Source organism: Melanostigma gelatinosum (assembly GCF_949748355.1).
Source record: "Melanostigma gelatinosum genome assembly, chromosome: 4".
Classification (NCBI taxonomy): domain Eukaryota; kingdom Metazoa; phylum Chordata; class Actinopteri; order Perciformes; family Zoarcidae; genus Melanostigma; species Melanostigma gelatinosum.
The window spans coordinates 23086358-23110153 of record NC_136637.1 but is presented as its reverse complement, the minus strand read 5'-3'; the positions used below and the strand labels follow the sequence as shown (position 1 = coordinate 23110153).

At 42.9% G+C, this 23796-nt stretch overlaps 1 protein-coding gene across 1 annotated transcript in view; it reads right to left on the bottom strand.

Moving 5' to 3' along the window:
- cacna1ea (calcium channel, voltage-dependent, R type, alpha 1E subunit a) overlaps window positions 1-23796 on the bottom strand; it is a gene marked incomplete at both ends in the record, with an annotated part of 67078 nt that overhangs the window by 14294 nt on the left and 28988 nt on the right. The window contains 18 exons of the mRNA XM_079267134.1: window positions 245-486; window positions 696-1613; window positions 4305-4396; window positions 4614-4681; window positions 4910-5027; window positions 5218-5287; window positions 5872-6003; window positions 6216-6328; window positions 6515-6627; window positions 6775-6984; window positions 7190-7285; window positions 8557-8598; window positions 9695-9748; window positions 10007-10122; window positions 10759-10862; window positions 12248-12438; window positions 14086-14244; window positions 14823-14926. Of these exons, the coding sequence (XP_079123260.1) occupies window positions 245-486; window positions 696-1613; window positions 4305-4396; window positions 4614-4681; window positions 4910-5027; window positions 5218-5287; window positions 5872-6003; window positions 6216-6328; window positions 6515-6627; window positions 6775-6984; window positions 7190-7285; window positions 8557-8598; window positions 9695-9748; window positions 10007-10122; window positions 10759-10862; window positions 12248-12438; window positions 14086-14244; window positions 14823-14926 (2942 nt within the window). The remainder of the gene's footprint in view (window positions 1-244; window positions 487-695; window positions 1614-4304; window positions 4397-4613; window positions 4682-4909; window positions 5028-5217; window positions 5288-5871; window positions 6004-6215; window positions 6329-6514; window positions 6628-6774; window positions 6985-7189; window positions 7286-8556; window positions 8599-9694; window positions 9749-10006; window positions 10123-10758; window positions 10863-12247; window positions 12439-14085; window positions 14245-14822; window positions 14927-23796) is intronic.

Here is a 23796-nt window from a genome sequence, read left to right as displayed (position 1 = left end):
CGTTGTCAAGTCTGGGAGTTGTCTGTGTTTTTGTCCTACAAATGTAACCCTTTCACTGTGTTTTTTTCAGTTACAGTTCAGCTTCATCCTCTCAGTGTTATTTCTAGTTGTAAAAAAAGACCGAAAAAAGGCCGTCCAGAAACCAATGGGTGACGTCACCGTTGCTACGACCACTTCTAATATACAGTCGATGAATAAATATGAAATCGAGCAAGACTCAAATAGATCAAAAGATCTCAAATACCCGTAATCGTGGAGAGCTCCAGAGATGAATGAACGTTGGGCACATCGATGATCACACTGGAGCTCAGCTGAGATTTGTCATGGTCATGGTCCTGGTCTGTCTCATTCTCTTCTTTGTTGCTCTCTTTGATGACAGGTTCTGATTGCTGAGGATGTTCTTCCTGCTTCTGAGGACACTGGTCCCCAGTGTGGCTCTGGCTGTCTGGTGGCTCAGTGTCTCCCCCCTCACTCGTGTCACTCCGTCTGAAAATACAGACACAAAGACTTGATTTTTAAAACATCTCCAGGTCATTGAAAGTCATTGGCATTAAACATATAAATGGGATGACTCTTGACTGGGGACCTTTGCTGCATCTTATTCCCCTCTCTTCCCCAAATCATTCTTGTCTCTCTTGACTTTGATTTCACCCGTTTACCAAATCCTAATCCTAAAAGCTGTTGGTCTGACTCACCTGCTCTCATCAGGTTTGGACAGTTCCTCCTGCTTTTTAGTCTCTGCCTCCTTCTCCTCTACTTTCCCTGGATTTCTCCTCCTCTCTCTGCTGACCGAGCGACTCGCCAAGTGGCTTCCATTCCCGGGTGATGACGCCTGACTTCTGGCCCCGCTCTGATGATCACAGTGATGCAGCGCCCTCCTTCCCCGGATCCCACCGTGACCGCCCATCTCAGGAGTCAGGGTGTCAAGGTTATCTGGTGGTCTGAACTTCTTTACTGGCCTGTGTTGACGCTCGCCATTCAATCTCTGCCTCGGGCGCTCGCTGTCGGTGTTGTGTTGCTGAACAACCAGTTTTCCGCTCTCAGGGATGGAGTCCGATTCGTGAGGCTCTGGTACAGACACACAAACATCAGCAAGGGGCACGTTCGTCGCGTTCAACGACTCTGTTGCCAGGACCACTGGGGGTTCAGATATGTCACCGGAGGGGGGGGCATCCAGAGGCGTATCCACCGACACGGAGGAGCCTGAAGCCTGGTTCTTGGATGGGGAGTCTAAGGGGTCCGCCAGTTGCTTCAAACTGCCAGTCTGTGTGTGCTCCATGGCTTTGCGGTGCACTGACAGGGGACGTTCATGTTGGGTCTGGGCTGAAACAGGGGGCCCGTCCTTCTCCTCGCTGGGGCCGCTGAACAGGATCTCCCGGCTGGACATCTGGCGGTGTCTCCGCAGCTGGCTGGTCCTCTGCTCCCACACTGACATGGTCATCCTTTTTCTTCTCTCTCTCCTGGACATGAAAGAGTTAGAGGAGTTGAGTGGTGGGGGTGGACGGCCCTCCCTGATGCTGCCCTGGGTGTCCTCCAGGGAGCAGGAGTAGGTCGGCCGGCTGCGGTGGATGGCTCTTTTCCTGTACAGGTAGGGCCGCCTCTTCCGGCTTCCACTAAGAAGAGAAAGAAAAGGCCAAATGTCAGCATATAGAAAACAATGTAGTAATTGCAGCAGCACATTTACCATACAGAAGGTTTAAGTTGAGGTTAATGTCTTAGTGATGTAGTTCATTTGGTTTGAGGCTAAGTATTTTAGCGAGTATTGATATTTATGGATCCAGGTCTGAAAACATTTTTGCATGCTATGTATTCACCAAAAGTCTAATTTGATTCAAAGTAGAGTTTCTGAATTTGCGTAAAGGTTCCGTTTTCATTTTATGAAACGTAAATTAGCAATCAATACATTTGAACCATGTGGTATATTAACAACAAAGAGCTAAATCATATCAACATGAAGCAATTTACTGGACTGATGAAGATGCTGGGCGATAAATGAACCAAGCCAGGAATTTTTGTGTGACTATAACAACAAAAAGCGTAAGATGCAGAATGAAACCAGTGGAATAGATATAAAGAAGGTGGAATAAAACGAGGCTGGAGAGTTTGGAGGTACAGGACAGAGCATGAACAGAAGACTACACAGGATGAGTCTGGGACATTTGAAAATCAGACAGGCGTCAGTGAGAGATTGAGAGAGCGGAACAGACAGTGTTACTTACTGGAACGTGGACTCTTGTGTGGTCCGTGTTATCAATGAGCGATTGGTTGAAAACAAGACATTAGTGCTTTTGTGAGCAGAGACATAACAGACCAGGAGACACACAGCGAACAGTCAGCGAACCGTTTATAGACTGTCCGGAAATCCTTATTCACATGTAAAACTGTTCCAAGACTTTATTCAGTAAATATTCAGTTGCAACATCGTGCATTCTGTCTGCAACAGAACATTTCCACTGTGCACATCCCTTCTTTAAATGTTTGCAATGAATACATTTGGTCAGAAACTGACTGGACTGTCGACGCTTCGCTGTGCGTCTCCGCTGGAGCCAAGTGGCACATTGACAAACAAGATGGTAGAAGTATTAGAAACAATCAAACGACATTCATATACATCAACAGTAAGCGCAACATTGATAGGAAGACATCTTAAGAGACGTTAGACAGTCTGAGCTACGGTATGGGTACAGGTAGAAAACACAGAGATGGGCTCCATCAACACACACAGGAAAAGAGTACACATTTAGAAACCTTTTGAACAAAACCAGCACATTGGGATGCACCACCCTCAACTCAGAGCACTCACACATTAGCATTCTTTTCGGACATGCTAGTAGAGCTAAATGAGGCAATTCATGTGCAGGGCTTCAAAATAATAGCATAACAATATTCAGAATATTCAAGAGCATTTTGGAGAGGGATTAAAGACTTCACAATGGAAGAAAAACTGTACACACACTGAACTAAACTATCCAAATATTCCAGTCAGTGAAAAGCATGGATGTGTGTGTAATTTCAGTTTTTCTTCCTTTGATCATGCTGACCAGATGCATGCGCTCCCAAAGTGAAATCATCATCAGCTTTCAACATGCTGCATCCCCCCCCCCCCCAACCCTTTCTTTTTTTTGGAGCAAATGCTGTCATGCAAGTTTCTTCCAGGTCAGCGGGGGCAGGTACCGCCGGGGTTTCATAGCTGACATCGCCGATGAGACCAGAGACCCCTTAAAGTTCAGAGTGTCCTCTATGAATACAGATGGCGGCCCAGACGACCCCGTGGTATTGCTGTCTTCTCTATGGGCTCTGACAGGACTCTGACCCTAACTGGCTAAACCAAAACTGATGCACATCTCTTGTTTTCTTTCTGCTCTGTTCGGCAAGTTTTAGGAAAATGGCAAGGCCTCCAGGAAGAAAGAAAATGAAAATAGACAGAAAAAAAGAAAGGCGGTACATATTGTAATGTTAATAAAATGTCTTCTTGTAAAATCTTCCACATGCCCATGCAACAAACTGCTTGTTTCTCAAGACACAGCGTGCATACAGAGCCAGAGGTCCCCCACTCTTGTGCATGCGCATGCACCTCCACCACCTACGACGAGGCACTGTGCAATCAATCCCTGAGAAAAAAAAGGCAATCTATTCTGCAAGCTGGAAACCTGAGCATTGAGAAAACATGGTCACGTTATCAAAATGTCCACAAGTGAGAACACTTCAACAGATCAAAGCCAGCACACACTTTATTTTACTTTCTTTACAATATCAACAATATTCACTTTGCTGAACCCAGAAGTACATTACTGTGATGGACACGCCATGTTAATTTGGACACTAAGTAACCCTGTCTCCATGACAACATCATAAGCACCTCCCACCCAGGAGTAGAACCAGTAACCATGGAGACATATACTTCAATTTGGAGCAAATGACGGTGCTGGGGGCAGGCAGAGGGGAGATAGTAGACTTTTCAGTCGAGACGTATCAGTCAATCAAAGTCTCTAGTGGGACAGCATCAAACACTGATTCTCTCAACAGGTCCCAAGTGACATTTAAGTGAACAACGTGAAGCTTTGTAATGATGACCCTTAGCCTCCATTTATAACTGCATGACGTGGTTCGTAAGGCAAATCTAGTGCAATCGAATGAGGGACTCGCCTTTTGCTGGATGCTACAGCAACTTGTGCTAAGTGTTGGCCCTGCAGGTCAGTCCTATATAGACAATCCCTTGAGGAAGGAAGGAAGGAGGGAGGGAGGGAGACAGAGGGAAGAGAGGAGGAGGTCAAGCAGGGAGAAAAGCTGCATACAGCACTTACTCTGAAGACATGAAGGAGGACAACGGTCCGACCTCCTTCGCCTTCTGGAGAGCGTGCTTCTGGTTGAACGCTGCCTCTGCTTCCTCTTCATCCTGATCAAAAGAGGAAAAGAGCAAAAGGCGATTGAACTGTCGTGTCCGTGAGTTTAAATAATTAAACAGAATCAAAGTGATGAGGGGAGATGATAGCAGGACTAGACACGGTGGAGTGGAACTATTATTAAGACTTTTTCGCGTTTAGTAACAGAATCTAACAAGAATAAAAGCAGGTGAGACCAGGTTTGTGCTTTCATTTTCACTTGTTTATTACCTTGGTAAGTTCTTGTGCATTGGCGAGGTTGTCCACAGCAATGGCCAAGAAGACATTCAGCAGTGTGTCTTGGTACAGTCGAGTTAAGGACATGGGCAAAGCGCAACAGGGCAAAGCAAAGAATACCGACTGACAAAATGATTGATTCTAAATAATATCAAATGATGGTACCTTTACTTTAGTAATAACGGTAGAAAGTTAAGGTTACCTACTTAAAGGAAGGCAGTAAATGCTGTTTTTGACTTTTGGGAAGGAACCCTTTCATACTTAATTGAAGGAGGAGGAATAAAGGATACAGTTTCCAAACAGTGTGAGCACTATAAAGTAGATCGAGGACCACATGCCAGACTTCACTCCTCCTTGAGAGCGAATACCGTTGTACATCACCTCGTTCCAGTCCTCTCCAGTCAGGATCTGAGAACACACACAGCACACAGAATATTACACTCAACTATCCTGAGCATTACTGTTGAGCTTAGCTATAAACAGCACACCTGCTAAAGTGTTGTCACACTCAAAATAGCGTTTCCTGGATATCGTCATTGGCTGTATTAAAAACATGTGTGAAGTCGAGAGCGTTAAATCGTCAGGTTTATTTCCAGACCTGAAAGACGGTCATGATGGCTGCAGGAAAGGTGTCAAAGTTTGTCGGGGTGTAGTCTTCAAAGATGAACCTGTGAGAAACACACACATATGAACGGCACGTGTTTGTCTTTTTTTTAGGCCAGTGATTCATTGCAAACATTTTGTCTGACTTTGGAGTGTTTCCCGACAAGCTAGCGTGACACGCTCGGTAAGAATAGATGCCTTTGGCCTTATACTTTCATTTGGTACCCTGACATCGTCTCTCTAGCTTTAAAACCCAGCCTGCTAATCCTGCTTAAAGACGGACCGGGATCCAGAACTGGTTCTAGTTTTATTTCCTCAGTCGGAGAGAAATTAATTCTCCTCTCTGACTGGCCAGCTGATGTGTTTTTTCCCCCTTGTGTTCTGTATTCTTGAGGCCAGACAATCTATTCTCCCCTAAACTGTGTGCAGTTAATAAAGACGAATCTACCGATCCATGAATGTTACTTTAGCTTTGTGGGAGACAAAGTGGGAGACAAAAACAGTCTCTAATGTCTGCCAGATGGATTAGATTTGTCTTTAGCATGTGTGGTTCCTCACTGGACTCAATTTCTTTATGTACTCATATGGAGTGATGCACAGAACCGTAAGCATTTTAGTCAGACGACTGCGGGCGAATATTCAGTGTTACCTGCCACCGAAGAGCTGCATGCCAAGGAGTGCGAAAACAAGGATGAAGAGGAAGAGGAGGAAGATGAGGGAGATGATGGACTTCATAGAGCTCATCAGAGAGACGACCAAGTTTCTCAGCGATGCCCAATACCTTGACAGTCACAAAATATCACATGAGTGCAAAAACTGTTTCTAAAATGTTTTAAAGAAAACTTTAAGGGGAACTGATTTTTCACATCAAAGTCTGTTGACAGGTCTTAAGTAGTACTACTACACATGTGAAAAACGTCTGACACGTCGCCTCAAGTGCTGCATGTAACATCTCAACAGATGGCAAAGAGTTAGGAAGGCTGCGGCACTAACTTGGTGATCTTGAAGATCCTCAGCAGACGGAGAGCACGCAGGACACTGATGCCAAAGGAAGTGCCAGGCCTGAAGAAACCCCACAGCACCTCAAAGATGCTGCCAACGATCACCTACAGACAAAAACACAAAATGAGTCTATACCGACAGCTGAAGTGACATACAAAAGTAAGAGAGAGACAGAGAAGACACGACAAAGACAGACACAGACGAAGCGAGAGCTGATGCTGCATAATTCAAGGACACAAGCAGGATTTTCGGAAAAACAAATATGTAGAAAGGGAGTTCTGAGTACGGACGCTGCAGTCAAAGCAGTTGAATGAGGAATGGAAGTAGAGACGCGGCCCCAAGCTGTACATCTTCAGAAACATCTCAGTCAGAAACAGAGCGAGGAACAGGAACTCTGCATAGTCTGGAACGAGAAGGAAAAAAAAGGCACTTCAATCTTGAAACTTGCATTCAACAATTATATGATAAAGCAACAACTTTCAGAGCCATTTGACTGACACAAAGGTGTATCAACTGCCTCAAGGTGTTACTGAAATGAAGTGCGTCTCACAGAGGAAGTTGGACAGCCAGAGAGGCTGGTTGTGGTGAACAATGGCCACACACAGCGTGTTGAGAGCCACAATGCCCAGCACTGTCCAGTAGAAAGTGTGTGTCTTCACCACACGGCGGATGGAGATGCGCAGGAGACGCTCCTTGCGGCGGAAAAAGGCTCTTGGACCTCGCTTGGCACTCCTGATACTTGCTCTGGCCATGGGGATGCCTAAGGGGATGAGAAGGAGACAGAGAGGGAAAGGTGCTTGAACAGCATGTTCCTGTTGCGGATCTTGAACTGTGATCCCGACACTGTTTACAACAACATCAAAGCATGCACTTCTACAGCTGCAGCAGAGCTCAATGTGCCCAACTGGAGTGTGCCTTACACTTCATGTGCTCATATTCATCAGCCTGTCGAGACTCCCACTCACCCACAGAAGAGATGTTGCCATATTGTTCCTCCCCTGGTTGCCCTCGATGCCCCACATCCATCCCTCTCCTCTTGATGGTGGTGGCTCTCTTCAACACTGAGGACAGAGCAGGTTGAACATAAAAAAGTCCCAGAACGAGATGTTTCAACTGTATAACCGACACATTTTGTGACATTAGAGGGAGCATACCGTGAGGACGGTGACACAAAGCCGACTTTTGGGCAACATGACCACAAAACTCTGTATTTTTTTGCACTTTTTGCTTTCGATCACATTGTGCTTGATCAGTGAATCGATTTTTGCCTTTTTAATGGGAGTATGTTAATGTAGCCCAAAAAAACTGCCTTGTGCATGACCCCGCTTACATCTTCAAGACACTAATAGGTCGACTCAGGCAGTATCCAAGTGTGGAAACTTAAAATGCAATATAAAGATAATGATGAAGCAAATGGTCAGAAGAAAATCACAACAAGGATTATCTGCATGACAAGCGAATGTCTGTGAAGTTAGCTGAGAGGGAATGTTAAACACATTAATGCTGCAGTTGAATTTGATAAAAATGATCATTTAATGTTCGTGTAATGATCCAAACAAGTGAAGGCAAACCTTCTGGTGCTTTTTCATGATCTCCGTCATGGCAAACCATGCTCCGAGGCGGCTTGACGGTCCATGCATTTCTCTTATTTGAGCTTCTGCCATACAGGATCAGGTTACATGCCGTGCAGTGCACACATGCCGAAGTGAGTGTGATGAGTATGTTTTGACCTTTTTTTTCCGCTGACTAATGTGTGTGTTCTACCTCCACTCATACCTTCCTGCTACCTTGTGATTTATGATTCTACTCGCAGTCAATATTTGCGTGAGGACTTTTTTTTTAATAAGCTGTTGATCAAAAAACGCAAACATATTGCTGCCATTTCACACACTGGCATGAACACTGAATCCTGTCAACACACTCTCACACAGACACACACACACACGCGCGCACACACACACACAGACCAATGGTTGCTTAGGCAACCGCAGTGTGCCACCTTTCTTTGTAATCAAAGCTCTCAGAGCTTCTTCATGTATTTCCATCACAATAGCTCGAGCCACTATCTGTTTTTACTACAGATTTGCATCCAATTTATTTTGATCTTTTCAGAGTATCTTTGTTCTTCCAGTGACAGAAACATACCGAACAAGAAACATACTTCAGTCAGGATTTGCCCTCTTTTCGTGTTCGTATGTGTGATTTTGAGTGGCTGTGTGTGTGTGTGTGTTGTGTGTTTGTGTGTGTGTGTGTGTGTGTGTGTGTGTGTGCGTGTGGCAAATGAGGGGGTGAAGTTGGTGAGGGAGAGAGCAGAACAGAGGACGGTTCTCACCATCGACACCACCTGTGCTCCACTCTGGGAGGCTCCTGAGAGCTGCCAATCAATCAACATTTAATAAAAAGCCCTGCTGGTTTCGGAGGAAAGGTCACAGTAGAGTTGAGAGGGTCAGGGCAGGCACAGTATCTGTCTGTGGGGCACTGTGGTTAGTGGCTGGTTTACCAGAATCTGCACTAAATCTCTCTCTTTTGGGCAACGTAATGGTGTAAAGTGATCTGTGCAAGTGCACCACACTCAATACAACATGTCCTGACTCGACGTACTGTACTTTTTCTGTTGCAATCTTCAATTCAGTGCTTTCGACCATACTAAGGGACTATCAACCACGCCGGTGGCTCTGTGAGGCTGGAGGCGCACCAATGCTTTGAGCTAGCCAGCATGCTAACATGTTCACAATGAGAGTGCTACGATTTATGACAGCAAAGCCTGCAACCCACTGCTGCCTAATGATTGGTCACAGCATTGTTTAACATTGATAGGGATGCTCACCTGACTTTTGTCACATTTCACTCTGCCTACATGCTGATGTTAAACAAGTAATAATGTTGATCATGTTCACGATCTTAGTTTTGCATCTGAGCATTTGCTAATGAACACATGTAAGTATCGGCTGAGGCTGATGGGAAGGATGGCTTTGTAGGTATTTGGTGATAAATCAAAAATATTGGATAAATTAACATTTTGACCTGATGATGGCGCTAGGTAAAAAGTAATAGGATCACTTTAGTCTGTAGGATTCATCCTCTAGGAACCAGGAATCCAACCCGTAGTTGTTGAGATATTTTAGTCTGGACCAAAGTGGTGAACTGTCTGATCAACTGATATTGTCATTGGTTGTTGCTAGCATGGCTACAACATATCAACCAGATTTAAATGTAATTCAACTTCTTTGAAAATACTTTTTATTACTATATCCTAAAAAGTAGCGTGTCAACCTAAAATCACAGACACATACATAATGCAGACTGTAATGGCTTGAATAGCCTTCATAAAGCACATTTTCATCACGCGTACATGCCAGCATTAAACTGATTCAGTCGAAGAGAGACAGAATGTAAAGCAATGTGAGGATAGCAGAACGGCAATGTGCACAATGAAACCAGAAAAAAAACAAAGATCGTTGCTGACTTACCATCGAGGGCAGAAGGTCCCGAATTCTTATTCTCCTCTGCAAGCATCACTTCCTCTGGAAAGCAGAAAGTCAGACCCCGATAAGAAATGAGCGGCCGATGACGGCTCAGATGGAAAGAGGTATACAGACATCTTTTCTAACAATGACTACAACTATATCTCAATTGTGGTGGAACAAACAGGTTGCATCATCGTCATACGTTCACCAAATGATAGGATTAGTCTTAAAGCTTAAAGTGAAGTATCGATTTTGCTTTTCTCATCAAGAGCCAAATCCTTGGTCCCGGTGAGCCGTGACTGGGACTAAAGCCACCTGCTCTGTCGATCCAGGCCCGGTAGCCGTTGAGCTCTCTCTCAATCTGCTGTTGGCGTCTCAGTTTCATGAAGGCTCTGCGGTTTTCCACCCTCTCCCTCTCCTTCGCAAATTCCCTGCAGAACAAAATCAAACCACAAAAATAACTTATTTACTCTTCAAGGGAACAGGGATTTATAGTCACACGGATAAATAAATCCTCTTGGAGACAATAACCGGGGTGAACAGCTGTTGTTGTTTTGAACTCTTTCAACCACAAGAGCAGAGGAGAGGGAGCAAGGCAAAGGAGGTCTCTCACTGTGGAGATCCCGATAATGTGGATCCCCTATTAACCTTTACGTAATACTAATTAAGTGCATTTGAGCGGCCCTTGGTCAGTTAAGTTACTCCTTTTGTCCTCTGTGGGAGGCCGAAATGACATCCCTGAGCAATTTCGGTCACAGAATTTCTGTTGGTATTGCTAGCTCTACGCCCACCCCCCTCACCTGGAGTGTCGGTGTGCTGTCTTTTGCTAGCCCCCTAACCTGAGACAAATCTGGTTTGGGGGATTAAACTCCCACCAGCATAGCTCTCAAGCCTCGGCACAATGTCCAAGCTATCTTCATCAAGTGATAAAGTCCAAGTGCATGACCAATACATTTCAAAGGACCACCTCAAGGCACCATTAAGTAACTGAAAAAAAATAAATCTGTCACACGAAGCGGAAACCTTGATAAGTTTAAAATGAACCTGGATTGAACTTGTGAACCTACCCGGACAGGACTCCCAGCACAAGATTCAGGACAAAGAAAGAGCCGATGATGATGAGAGGGATAAAGTAGAGCCAGTTCCAGTTGGTGCCCAAGGCATCGTCGGTCTGAAACATCAAAATAAATTCTAAATTCAGTAAAATCACATCAGGCTGGAGCACATTCATGCTGCCATTGACAGAAATACACAAGTGTAGGTGTTTGGGTGGCTGCTGAAGGTTCCTGAGTGCAGGCAGGGCATCGGACAGCTCCATCATGTGTATTGATCTACACTGGCCTCATAGGAAGAGTTTGGAGGAGAGCGGAGGTACTGAAGCTACTGTATGAAGCCGACATAGAAACAGAGTACAGCATCTCTACTTCAGTCAGTGAGCCTGTAGGGTCAGCAGTCCTTTTTCAGCATGTCATCCTCCCACTTTCCTCCCTCCTTCATTGTTCATCAGCAAAGCTCATTCCGCATCACTTCAGACTACATAATACAATCAACCTGGCAAATCATCTGCCTTCATCCATCTCAATACAAACTGAAAGAGCAGGCAGCGGACTGCAAATTACAACCCTGGCACAGCCGTTTGTTTTCGTGACTGTATACTTATGAGTGTTGCTTTACTGAGATCTTTGGTAAAGGAAGAAAGGAGAAATGAAGTTGTTGATTAATTCTGTGATTTTTATTTTGGTTTCCACATATTTTGGCGACTGACAATTTTGATTTTTGGCTTTTAAAAGTACAAATATTATTGGTAACACTTTATAATAACTACACACTATGAAGCATTCGTTAAGTAAACTGTCAGAGGATTCGAAACATGTCCTCAGGCTTTTGCTATCGGACGAAGAGTCCTTGAGCATAAAAACCTTCAGTTTCCTACAGAGCAACAGCAGAGCTGACTCAGCCCGCTCTTATTCTCAATCGATCTGTGAACGGTCAACCACTGCTCTGAGACGTGAACCAGGAGGACTTGATGTCAGTCACACAGGATGACAAAACCACATGATACATACAAATACTCCAATACATCACGTAACCATGGAGTAATAAAAATACTTTTAGAGAGATGGGCCAGGGAGACAACTTTCTGCTAAAATTGGCATTAAGGTCCGGCTTAAAGAAATTATTCACATTAGTTCTGTCTATTTAAATATGTGTAAACAGAGGCCAAAATGTAAATGTTCTACCTGCTGTCTTTATGTTCATATTCACACGAAACACAGCAGATATTTACACAGACATTAATCCTAGATTACATTTCTAACGCATGTTCTGAAGCGTGCCATATTTCATAAGTAGTAGGTGGGCAGTCTCATCTCTGTTCAGCCCTTGCAGCATGTTGCAGCAGGTTTTACATTTCTCAGGATAGATAGAATAAAAATGGCAAGCTGAGAGCAAAACAAGAACAGAGCACACACTGCTGCACCTCAAGAATTTGCGGGAATCCAGGTAAATAACATGAGCGGCACACGTGAGTGTACATGTGCGTGTGAGCTGTCTTACATTGTAGAGGACAGTGGTCCACCCCTCCATGGTGATGCACTGGAAGACCGTGAGAACCGCAAACAGGATGTTGTCAAACTGAGTGATGCCGTCATTCGGGCCGATCCACGTATCGCCGCAGGTGTATTTGGCCGGACACTTACGCACGCCACACGGGACCTCGTACTCAGAGGAGTCCACCGTCTCGTTTTCTGAAAGGTGAATAGATAGAAAAAAATGTGTCGTACATGGGACCAAAGTGACCAACAACAGAAAACAGACCTGGCCTGTTCAATGAATGCCTGTATTCAATTTGAAAGCTATCGCGCACTTAACAATTTTCACACTGAATCTGAGAATTTGAATATTTTGTTCTCACGCTTACGGCACAGTTTAAACCCACCCACGTACCCAGTGAGCAACGGTGCCCTTCATTACTGCTCTACAATTGAGCTGTGTGACAGCGGCTTCTTAGCCTCGAAGATATCTTACTGGCCACATGTCACAATGTGCAGGAAGAATGAATGAGGAATAAAGGAAACCTACAGGGGAGCAGTGGAGCAGCAGCGCGCCTGTCACAACAGTGACGTGACCATTCAGTGACAGAATATACGCACTTCGGTCCGCCTTGTTATCCAACTGTCCATTCAGCTTCAGCGCGACGTGAACAGCACGGAGGTTAATGACAGCTGTGAATGCACAGAGCTGTTGTAGAGCACCGCATTCTCTTTAATTATACAAGACAACACTGACAGTTTGGTTTGATCAAGCCTGCAGGTGCAGCCTGGCGTGCCATTGTGCGTACGTGTGTGTCCATTTGTGATTATGACAATGGCGCTACCACCTAAAGAGCTATGCACACAACACGTAGACACACACATACAGTAGCTACACACTCAATAACAACCCCGTGAGCTCAGTCTCGACTCTTTGCTTTTCCTTGTCTGATGCAGTTTGCTGACAAAAATAGTTCTTAAATTGATCTTTTATCTGTTCGTAATTATTATTATTCCCAACCATTTCAGGCCCTTTCTACAAATTGCTCTTTTTTTTTAAATCCATGCCATGAGTTATTGAGACAATTTCCTGATTTGCAATGCAACTTAAATTAGATCTTGGTTTAAGATGAATACATATCTGAATAACAGTAATCAACATGAATTATTCCATATGTTTATGTGTATCTGAACTGGAACACTGAATTAGCACAAAAAACGTTATAACAAATGAACTTGCCAGTTTCTTATGTTGACTGAACTCCTAAAACACACTTGTAGATTTCCATCTCTTTGATTTCCTGTCTGTGTGAAATACTAGATAGAAGGGAGCTGGAATCAATCAATACGATGTTCCCGTCCTTTTAAAAAAACAACTCATAACTTTTTTTTATTTGTGAACAAGTATAGCGAATGAAACTTTTCTTTAAAGTTTTCTGAATCTGTTCTTTTGATTCATAGAATATGATTTGTCAGAGCAAACATTGCCAGACAAATGAAATGTTCAGACAAAGGCTATGATATGTGTCAATAAATAAAATAATCATTTAACGAACAATAATGTCCCAAAATGATGTGAACCCGCAAGTCAAAAACAACTTCTAGGGGGATATCTCCCAGTATCTTTTAGTCACTGTAAAATTCTGAATGTAATAATGATCAGTATTACTGGTCGATGCACACGCCAACATGTGAATAAGGGGAGTAACGGCACTTTTTTATTTTCCACTTTAATGTACATATTGTGCACATTCCTGTGCATATATCTGCTTATAAAAAGCATCACTATGCATATACTGCATGTAATGGTGCAGCATGTACCTGTGTGCTACAGTGACATATATGCAATGAGTGTGTCTGTACCCAGTATTCCAGGCTGCGGCGTGCAGGTGTAGTGCAGTTTGCCGCTGTAAAACTCCAGGCCGATGATGGCGAACATGAGGATTGCAAAAAAGAGCAGCATGCCGATCTGCAGCAGAGGAACCATGGCCTTCATTATAGACTTCAAGACTATCTGCAGACCTAGAAGTAGAGCAACACAGTGAGTTCAAGTGAGAACTGATGAGTGAAACATGCCAGTCATGAAATGGAATGACTTCACTTTACAGTGATTGAAAGAATACATATTTTCAAGTAGAGCTGAAGCGCTTTGTCAATTAATTTATTTGAACAGAAAATGAACCATCAACTATTTTGATAATCTATAAATCATTCAAGTAAGTCAAGCAAACAATCATTGAGTCCAGCTTATCAAATGAATGTTTGCTTGTTGTCTTACTTTCTATGATGGTAAATAATATTTTTGGATTTGTTTTACTGTTGGTTAGACAAAACAAACAACTTGAAGATGTTATCTTTGGTTCTAAGAAATTGTGAAGGACATTTTCACACATTGATATTTTACTAATCACACCATTACTTTATTAACAACAAAGCTATTCAGCAGATTAATCAATCAGTCTAAATTTTCTGAGGCGATATCTGAAAACCTGACCAAATACCGCCAAAAATGTCTTCATGGCTAGACACACCAAGGGCAGTGAGACAATATGTTTCATTTTCTTGGCAATAAAAGGATATTGATGTAATGCGGTGCTTACTCGGGATGCCTGAAACCAGTTTGAGGGGCCGCAGCACTCGCACCGCCCTCAGGGTCCTCAGGTCCACTGAGATGTTCATATGGGCCCCTGCTGCGGCCAGGATCCTGCACAGGAGAACACAAACCCACACAAACAGACACACAGTGTCACAGAGCAGAATTGTCCCCGTCTTGCAGATGCTGCATGAATACTACGATTTTACGCTTTATAATCTGTTGCGACGTGGTGTCAATAAGGGGACTCGCACACACAAAAACACAGTATGGCCATCACACATAGTATTGGAGGATGGCTGCAGAGCTTAGATATGGAGTGTGAGGTCTCCAGCATGCCGAGAAAAAACAGAGAAAACAAACAGGGATGTTTTTTGGGGCTTTTGGCTGCTTCACTGTGTGTGGGAGGACGCGATGGCTGTGACAACTGCTATTTAGGAGCAGAACAAAGAAAGCAGCTCTGTCAAGGGAGGGCAAGACACCCTCAGGCTGGAGAGACATGAGGCTCACGGACAAACACACACACACACACACACGTCGCAATCACACTGACCTCTTATCTGCTTCACAAAGCCAGTCCTCCGAAAGTTCCATTTTTACCTTGTCTTGTTTCACTCATCTATTCCCCCGCCCTCTAAATACACCTCTGTGCTGCAGAGGTGTACACACCACGTGCACCACACACACACACACACACACACACACACACACACACACACACACACACACACACACACACACACACACACACACACACACACACACACACACGCTTCCTCGTTAGTCTGCCCTCTTGATTCCCCTTTCTCTCTCCTTTCTATACCCTCATAGCCTGCTCTTCATCCCTAAACCTCACTCCTCTCACCTTCCTCTTCCTCCCCTTTATACAACCTCCTTCCCAGTTATACTGGCACCTTTGACTCCGTTTATCAATTTTCCACTGACCGGGACACACATTTATATCCCTTTTTACCTGGTGACCTACTGAGAGAAAAACAAATAGATGGATGGATGAAAAGTAAAAATAAAAAGGTTTTTGCCACGGAGAGGACGGAGCAGCATTTTCACTTTGCGTATCAACTCCAAAACTTAAACTGTACGCGAGTGCTCATTGCTCTTCTGGCCAGTTAAAAAAAAAACAATGATGGCTGAACAATTGTCGTAATTAAGTTCACTTCAATCATGACAAGACGACTAAAATGAAGGCAACAACATACAACACAAGAACGTCTACGGTCATTGATAGGCGGATTATGTAAAAGTGTAGCATTTTAAACATGTGATCTATGTGCAGTAAAATGTTAAAACAACATCGTGAGTTACTCGAAGATGATGGCATACTTGCAATCACACAGCGAGAAAAACAGCAACTCAGACCCAGTTACTTTCCTGTGACATCGTGGTGAAAATTAGACCGGTCTAGTGTTAGGAGACACAGAGCGTCATCTGATTTAATCAACAGAAGAAAGACATGTAGAGAGAGCGTGAGAGGAAGAGGGAGAATGAGGTGAGAGAAAGACTAAAAATAGCTCACCATCATCCACACAAATACAGAAATAGAATTAATCTCATGAGTTTCACACCTCTAACTATTCCCCATTGGATTTTCCTCCCTTTTCCATTTTCACCCCAGACACGCTATGTCTTTGTACTTTTCTCCTTTTCTCCATCCCTCCTTTTGCCCCAATCACTTACTCTGCTGAATCCTGCCACCTCTGTCATTTCATCCCCCAATTCCTCCATCTTTGAATCTTTCCTCAGACCATTTGTCAGTCCTGGCTGCTCTTTAGTTGTTATGGGGACGAAGGGATGGAGGGTCTAAAAATGGTGTGTGTTCATGCTCGCAAATAAGAAAGACGTCGCAGCTAGAAATAGAATGTTTGCTGCTGGTTCTCAGTCTTTGCCTCTTTTGTGTCTGTGTCTTGAGCTGCTGTCTGGAAGTCAGTATCATGCCAATAGAACGGTATCAGCTGCTATTAAAGCCTGCAAAAACACACTCGGTATAAATTGTTTTGATTGGCTGTATGTAAAGAAACTCTCTGTACGTGTAGATGTATGCTGAAATATGCGCAGACAGAAAAAATACTTCATCTGTGTCCTGACACTGTTGTGTATGATGTTCCAGTTGGACAAAATGTTTATGTGTATCGTGTAAATTATGCATAAACTCTATGTACACAGTACACTACATGTACACAGCTCCTAAGAGCTGTCCATGGTGCTGAAGAGGATGAGGAATTCATATTACAGTAAACTGGATTTGGAACTGTCTGTAAGCCACCTTGTATTGTACACAAAGGGTACATCAAATGAAAAGCTAAAATGAAACAACATTTTTCAGGTGGAACTGGTCCGGCCTGATGCCAGTCGTACCAACGCTTATCTATTACAGGCTGCTTTGAGCAGGAACTGGAAATAATAATAAGAACTTTACATACACAGTCCAGGCAGAAATAAGAATAATTTCATGAATTGATATGAAAATATTGCCAAAATGTCCAGTAATTTACACTTCCCTCCACTACAGTGCTTTCCAATCATCATTATGACAGCTATGCTTCACACTATACTGCCGTCTGGACATCGGCACACATTGGCACCCTCTTTATGACCGAGATGAGGAAGGTGAAGGTTGGCCGCAAAAACTGGCAGATGTAAATCAGCCACGGGAAGCACAACACATGGCTGATTTGGCGCAAAAGAAAGATTTATTTCCTCCCTGCAGTTTCCCTTCTCCCTAATGCAGGACAATTCATCCGTTGTTGTGTTGTGTTAAATCTATTTCATGATTGCAATGGAGATAAAAACTTTTTTATTAAAATCACATTACCGGTACTTATATTAAACACATATCTTATTCATAGAGAATATCAGTCATCATGATGACTGATATAAAAGACCTTCCGTCTGTGTCTGGTTACAATGTTTTACTTGTAGCTTTCTATTGGTGCACCAGCGGCGTAAATATAAGAATTTCCAAGTGTGTGTTCATTTAAATACATTTCAGAAGTAACCCTTTTATAATTCCCTACAGTTCCCACATCTCTCCGAGTTCGTCTCTCTTTTTTTTCTCTGCCAACTAAACTCGATGGTTAAAATTTCAGCTCCAGTTTGGGCCTCATGGGGATGAGAGCGTCTTGAAATGGATTGAACCCCGGGAGTCACTTCATGAACACCTTCACTGATCCCAGAGACAACACACATCTGGCAGGTGCCTGGCGCATCTTCAAGTAATTTCTAGTCACTGGGAGATGTCGCTCAGAAAAACATCTTTGTTCACCATGCACGTATATCTGCAGGCGTTGTGCGAGATACACAGTGTAGTGAACTGAGCCGATGCCCTGGTCAGAGTTGTCAGCCATGATAAGTGAGTAACAATGACATGCCGCGCAGAAGCGACAGCTCGCTGCTGCGTGACAAATCTGTTGTGACAACCGTCATGCTGTGATACTGATAACGTTGTGACTTGTACTCCTCGTCACTGTCAAGCTGCTAACTAATATGATATGAGAACACCTGACTGTTGTTGTGATATCAGCTCCACAACATGTGCTATTAACACCACTGGTTCTCAGCTCAGGGGTTACAGGTGCATCACAAGATGCTGTTTAATACAAAAGCATTTTTCATTGTTCTTTATTGCTATTATCAATTACACCTGCAATTTGTAAAAATATCTGCTGTAAAAAAAAAGAGGTTTTCTGGTGATCTCCATGTCTAACGGTCAGGTGGAAAAAATGTTTTGATACCAAATAGTGGTGATAAAAGATATTGTTCTTCGTTCTTGGAAAGTTGAATTCTGGGAGGTTTTCCACTCAAAAAAAGCAATATACCATATACAGTATATAGTCATTAATGTGTCAATGCCAATGTGTACAATCCAGCAGCATGACTTAGATTGCATCTGGAGGAGAGCATGTAGGAGTACTAAGCACAATGGAGAAACACACAATGAGTTGGTAAAGCTGAGCTAAAAACATCAACTAATACTGTGTAACACTGTGCAACTCAACCATGGTAAATGCGTAGCCCAAACACTAACTAAAGACAAACGTGTCGTTGAGTCAACAAAATGTAAGTTTTCAGCATTGATAACACACAATCTGAACTCTCATAGTCCTATATGAAGACCTGTGATTCTGCAGGACCATGAATTCACATAACTCCTCTGGTGGCCGATCCTACAGTGGGTGGTGTGTGTACAGCGGATCGTCTTGACAGAATAAGGAATTGTGTGGAGGAACTCCTACAGTGCTGCTCCGGTTGGTTTAGTTAATATAAGCCTCTCCGCCTCCCACAGTGTGCTCTCTCATTTCTAATTCCCACCTCATCCTTTTTACTCTCTCTCTCTCTCTCTCTCTGAAACACACACACACACACACACACACACAAACACACACTCACACTGACCCCTTCTACATTCACACAAGATATTCAAGTTGTTATGCAAGATCAATTGTTACTGCTCCTTATATCGACAGCCTGAGATACTGGCGTAGCTTTACGTGAATCAGCTGAGTATCAGCCTGCATATTGGTTTATGTGTCAGTTCGGTAAATGTTTGCTCTTTGGCCAGAATGAATAGTTGACCTGGGTAAATTATTTATTAGCCATCTGTTAGAAGGAGAGAGAGAGAGAGAGAGAGAGAGAGAGAGAGAGAGCGGTAAAGACAGAGAGCGAGGGAGTGAGGAATCTTAATTCAGTACAGCGCAGAGACAAGTCGTTGGCAGTGGCACACCAACTCTTTCTAGGTCTTAAAAGTTCACATACAGCATGCAAAACCAATGAGAAAATTGGAAATATTGCATAATATCACACAGCTTACATACAGTATGTTTCTATTATAAAACCCTATCACAGGCAGGGCAAGAACATTGATGAATTACAAAGTGAGATATTTAGAAATACACATTACAAAACACTTTTTTTAATGGCTTTGAGTGGAGGAATATGAATTTCAGCATGCAGTGGCAGAATAAGTTTCTTGATCCTGACATTTGAAGCCAAAGTCCTGCATTCAAAATGTTTCTTCCGTACTATATTATAAAGAAAACATATTCAAGTATCAAAAGTACAAGTTGTCATTTTGTTGAAGAATTGCTCCAGTCCTTGCTATGTTATTGTTTATTATTTTTTTGAATTATTGTTCATAATTATTGCTAACGATTGATATTATTGTAACACGTGAGCAGCATTTAATGTCATTTATATTACTTTTCTTTTCTTACTGTTGAGTTGTTCAATCCATATCAATGTAACATATCTTATACCCAGTAAAGCAACGTTTATGATTGTGTTTTGTCTGTAAAGTCTCTCTAAAAAGAGAGCAACTACAGACAGCATTTCTCTCTGAAACGCCGAGGACTTCTAGTTGATCCTCAGATTTTCTTTGTGAGATACTAGTCTCACCACATCTAGAGAAAATACACATCAATATCACATTCAAGAACAACATATTCTTTAAATAAAGGTGATTGCATTTTGGCTTGAGGTCTGGTTTGTCTCTTGTGGACAATGAAAGCCAAATGCAACACAGTGCTTGTTGATAACGATACGACAAAAACAAAACTCAAGAAGCTGCTTCAGTGCTGGCTGTAGTGAGAAAACATGGTGTCCTCAGAAAAGCCTGCGCCTTATTTAATGCTCCTCACATACTATATTATTATCTTAATACAAATTCCAAGTGTACATGATGGATGCTGAAGGATGATCACTGATTGCATATGTAATTTTGTTGGCGTGGAGATCCTTTGATGATGTAATTTCCACCCCAGTCAATTAAATTAATTCTGTACAGCCCAAAACCACAAATTTCCCTCAGAGGGCTTTACAATCTGTATACATGCGACATCCTATGTCCCGTGACGCTCACATGGTAAGACTGAGGCTCAGTGAGAGTCTTTGTTTCCCTACATTGTGATCCACTGATAATTCAGAACACTGGATCACGGTGCGCTGACCACTGGAGATATTTCAAACTACCTGCAGTCTCTTGAATTATCTCCGATTCATTCATTCATTGGACACTCATCCATTCAATCTCGCTGCTTGTCAGAAGCACTCGCTCCAATACATCCATGGCCTGTAACCAAGTAAAGAGAGGAGATACGGGCTTTAGCTGGTATCATAAAAATGTCTAAAAACAATTTCTCCAAATTAGCTCTGCTTGGGATTCCCATATGGACTGTGTAAAAAAAAAAGAAGAAGCATTTTGCAGAGAAACAGAGCACCCGCTTTTCTCCTGCCAACAACACTGATGGTTGATTGTGACGCCTCTCAGAAGACATCTGATTCTGGTTAAAACAAAAATGGACTGCCAGATAAATACTGCATCCCCAAGAGTTTTTTTCAGTTCACCCCAAGAAACGAGTTGTTATTTTCAATGAAAAAGAAGACAGGTTCTTTGTAGCAACAATTGTAGCAATAATTGGTTCAACCCAAGCAGTTCGGTTCAACCATGGGCACTTTTTTTCACCTTGTTCACTGGCACCAAGGGCGTAGGTTATGGACGGTATGGACACATCCTTAACAATGTTTTGGGAGGACAGAATCGTCCCTAACAATATTTGAGCATACTTCTCACATAACGTTTGCATTATCTTCTATCACACCCGCACAGAGTTGACCGGCTCGGAGAAATGCGCTTCTGGTGAGCTCATCGGTTGTAGCACGAGGTCCGGACATTGATAGTTATTTACTAAAAAGCCCACCGTCTCCGCTTGAAACTGACAGCTATCAATAAGAGAGAAGGCAGAGATTGTGACAGAAATAAAGGCTTTTCCACCATAAATTGATCCAGAAAAATGCACCTGCTCAAAATGACCAATGCTGAAACCAAACCTACCACAGTTGACTTGTAAGTTATAAATAAGGGTTACTTTATTATAGTCGCAAACAGGGGGAAACAGACGAAACAACTATGTCCAAAGATAACAGAAATCTGCCAACCAGGACCTCTAAAGCTCAATAATCGAGATGTTGTATCAATTGTTTTTACAAAATATAAAAATGGCAATTCACTGTTTTAAAGGGGGGTTACGTGCCGAACTATTTCTTGGAATCGGGACAGTAACTTCCTGGAGTCTCCCCTTGTTGCTTGGCAAGTGTTGACATATTTCCCCAAATGTGACACTGCTGCCTCAAAGGTTAGATGGAGGGAGACTTCAACTTCAGTTTGAGTGGCTAGATTTGGCCCACAGGCCACGATTTGCATACCACAGTTTCTTGGCACAACTCAATCTCCAGAAATCCCACTATAATGTCATTCTAAACTCCATCTTCTAAGCTGTGGGAAGACTCTGTTCCCCGTGTATTTTGTTCAGCAAGTCTTTTAACCAGAGCCTGAAACAAATCAGAGTCAACTCACCAAAGGGTGTTCTGCCTGAAATTCGATGTGTAAGGAGAAATTGCCTGTTTATAATTGACAAATGTTCCTGTGAATTTCTGTTCAAACCTTTTTTGTAACTTACACGAGTAATTTAACAAAATTTAATGTGACAAGAATTCCCGTTAACTTCGAGACCGCTTTCATCTCAGTGTAGCAGCTCATTTACTGATCAGATCCCAGACCAGACTGTGTAAAGGCCCTTGACTTGTTTTTGTTTCCCGGCCCACTCAGCCTCTTTATAACGGCTAGGAACATGAAGAGAGTGAGACAGAGAGGGCATACAGTGACACAGCGGGAGCTTGTTAGACCGTCAATTCCCATCATCATTATTCACTCACTTAATACAGGATCACAGCTAAAACACCAATTTCTACTCAGAGGATGTCATTTGAAAGTCACCGGTCACACTCTGTCTTCATCTTACTCACGTACACATTCATGTTTTGTTTGATTTGAGAAACAAAGGTTTGTTGAAAAGTGAAAGAAAAGTGATGCCAACGCTCTGCCTGTTCCTTTTCCCGTACACACACACACACACACACACACACACACACACACACACACACACACACACACACACACACACACACACACACACACACGTAAATAAGCATCATCAGACTATAGGAAAAGACAAATCTATCCTGGTCTGGTCTAATTGTAGAGACATTGACCAGAGAAGCCTCCGGACTGGAGCCAGTGACAGCCTAACCTGGGGCGGGGTCCTTCCTCACCACGGTAACAGCTCAGGGGGACATATCCACATCACGCTGTGTCTGAACTCATCAATCGATCAGACAACAGATGGGGAATAACATCGGAGAGGACATGTCTGTCTCTGTGTCTGTATGTGTGGTAAAGACATAAATGGAAATTTAAATACCTAAATGCTACTGAACTCATAATAGTCTTTCATTTGTCTCGCTGGCGGATATTTAGGGTGGTGTGATCGATGTGAGGCTCTCATGTTAGCTCTCCCTCCTGGCTAGCAGTGGAAATAGAAATAGCCCAGTCTTGACACCCAGTGAGGAATAAAGACTGATGGCTGCAGCGTCTCTATGTTCACAGCAAAGAGGACGCTGCTTCTCTCTGTTATTTAACACTGGAGGTTTAAAGGCTCCGACACAACTCCAATTTTAGTCACACGAAGAGGTATTCACCAAAACTGCTGATAGAACACTTCCAAAAATCCCAACAGATTAAAGAGGACGTATTATTTGATAAGCAGTAACATAAGGATACTGTGATCAATAGAAAAGCAACAGACAATGAAAATCCTTTCAGAGTTTCCTTAAAGGGATTTTCTGATTTGCTCTTTAAAAAGAAAAGAAATCAGGAATTTGGGGTTTCCTCTTGGTCTATGTATTTGTACTGTCTCAGGTCTCAGGATCAGCCTGCAAAATCAAACTAATTGCTCAAATTTCTCAAAGTCCTGAGAATAAAGTATATATTGTGTCATCTGACACTGAATGAGTCCTTATTAAAGACTCGGTTTTTCCTCCCCTCTCTTCTTTCTCATTTTCTTTCTTGATCTGGATCGTGGATTGTTGGGTATTCAGTTGATATGAACAGCAGAATAAGGAAAAAAGAAAAA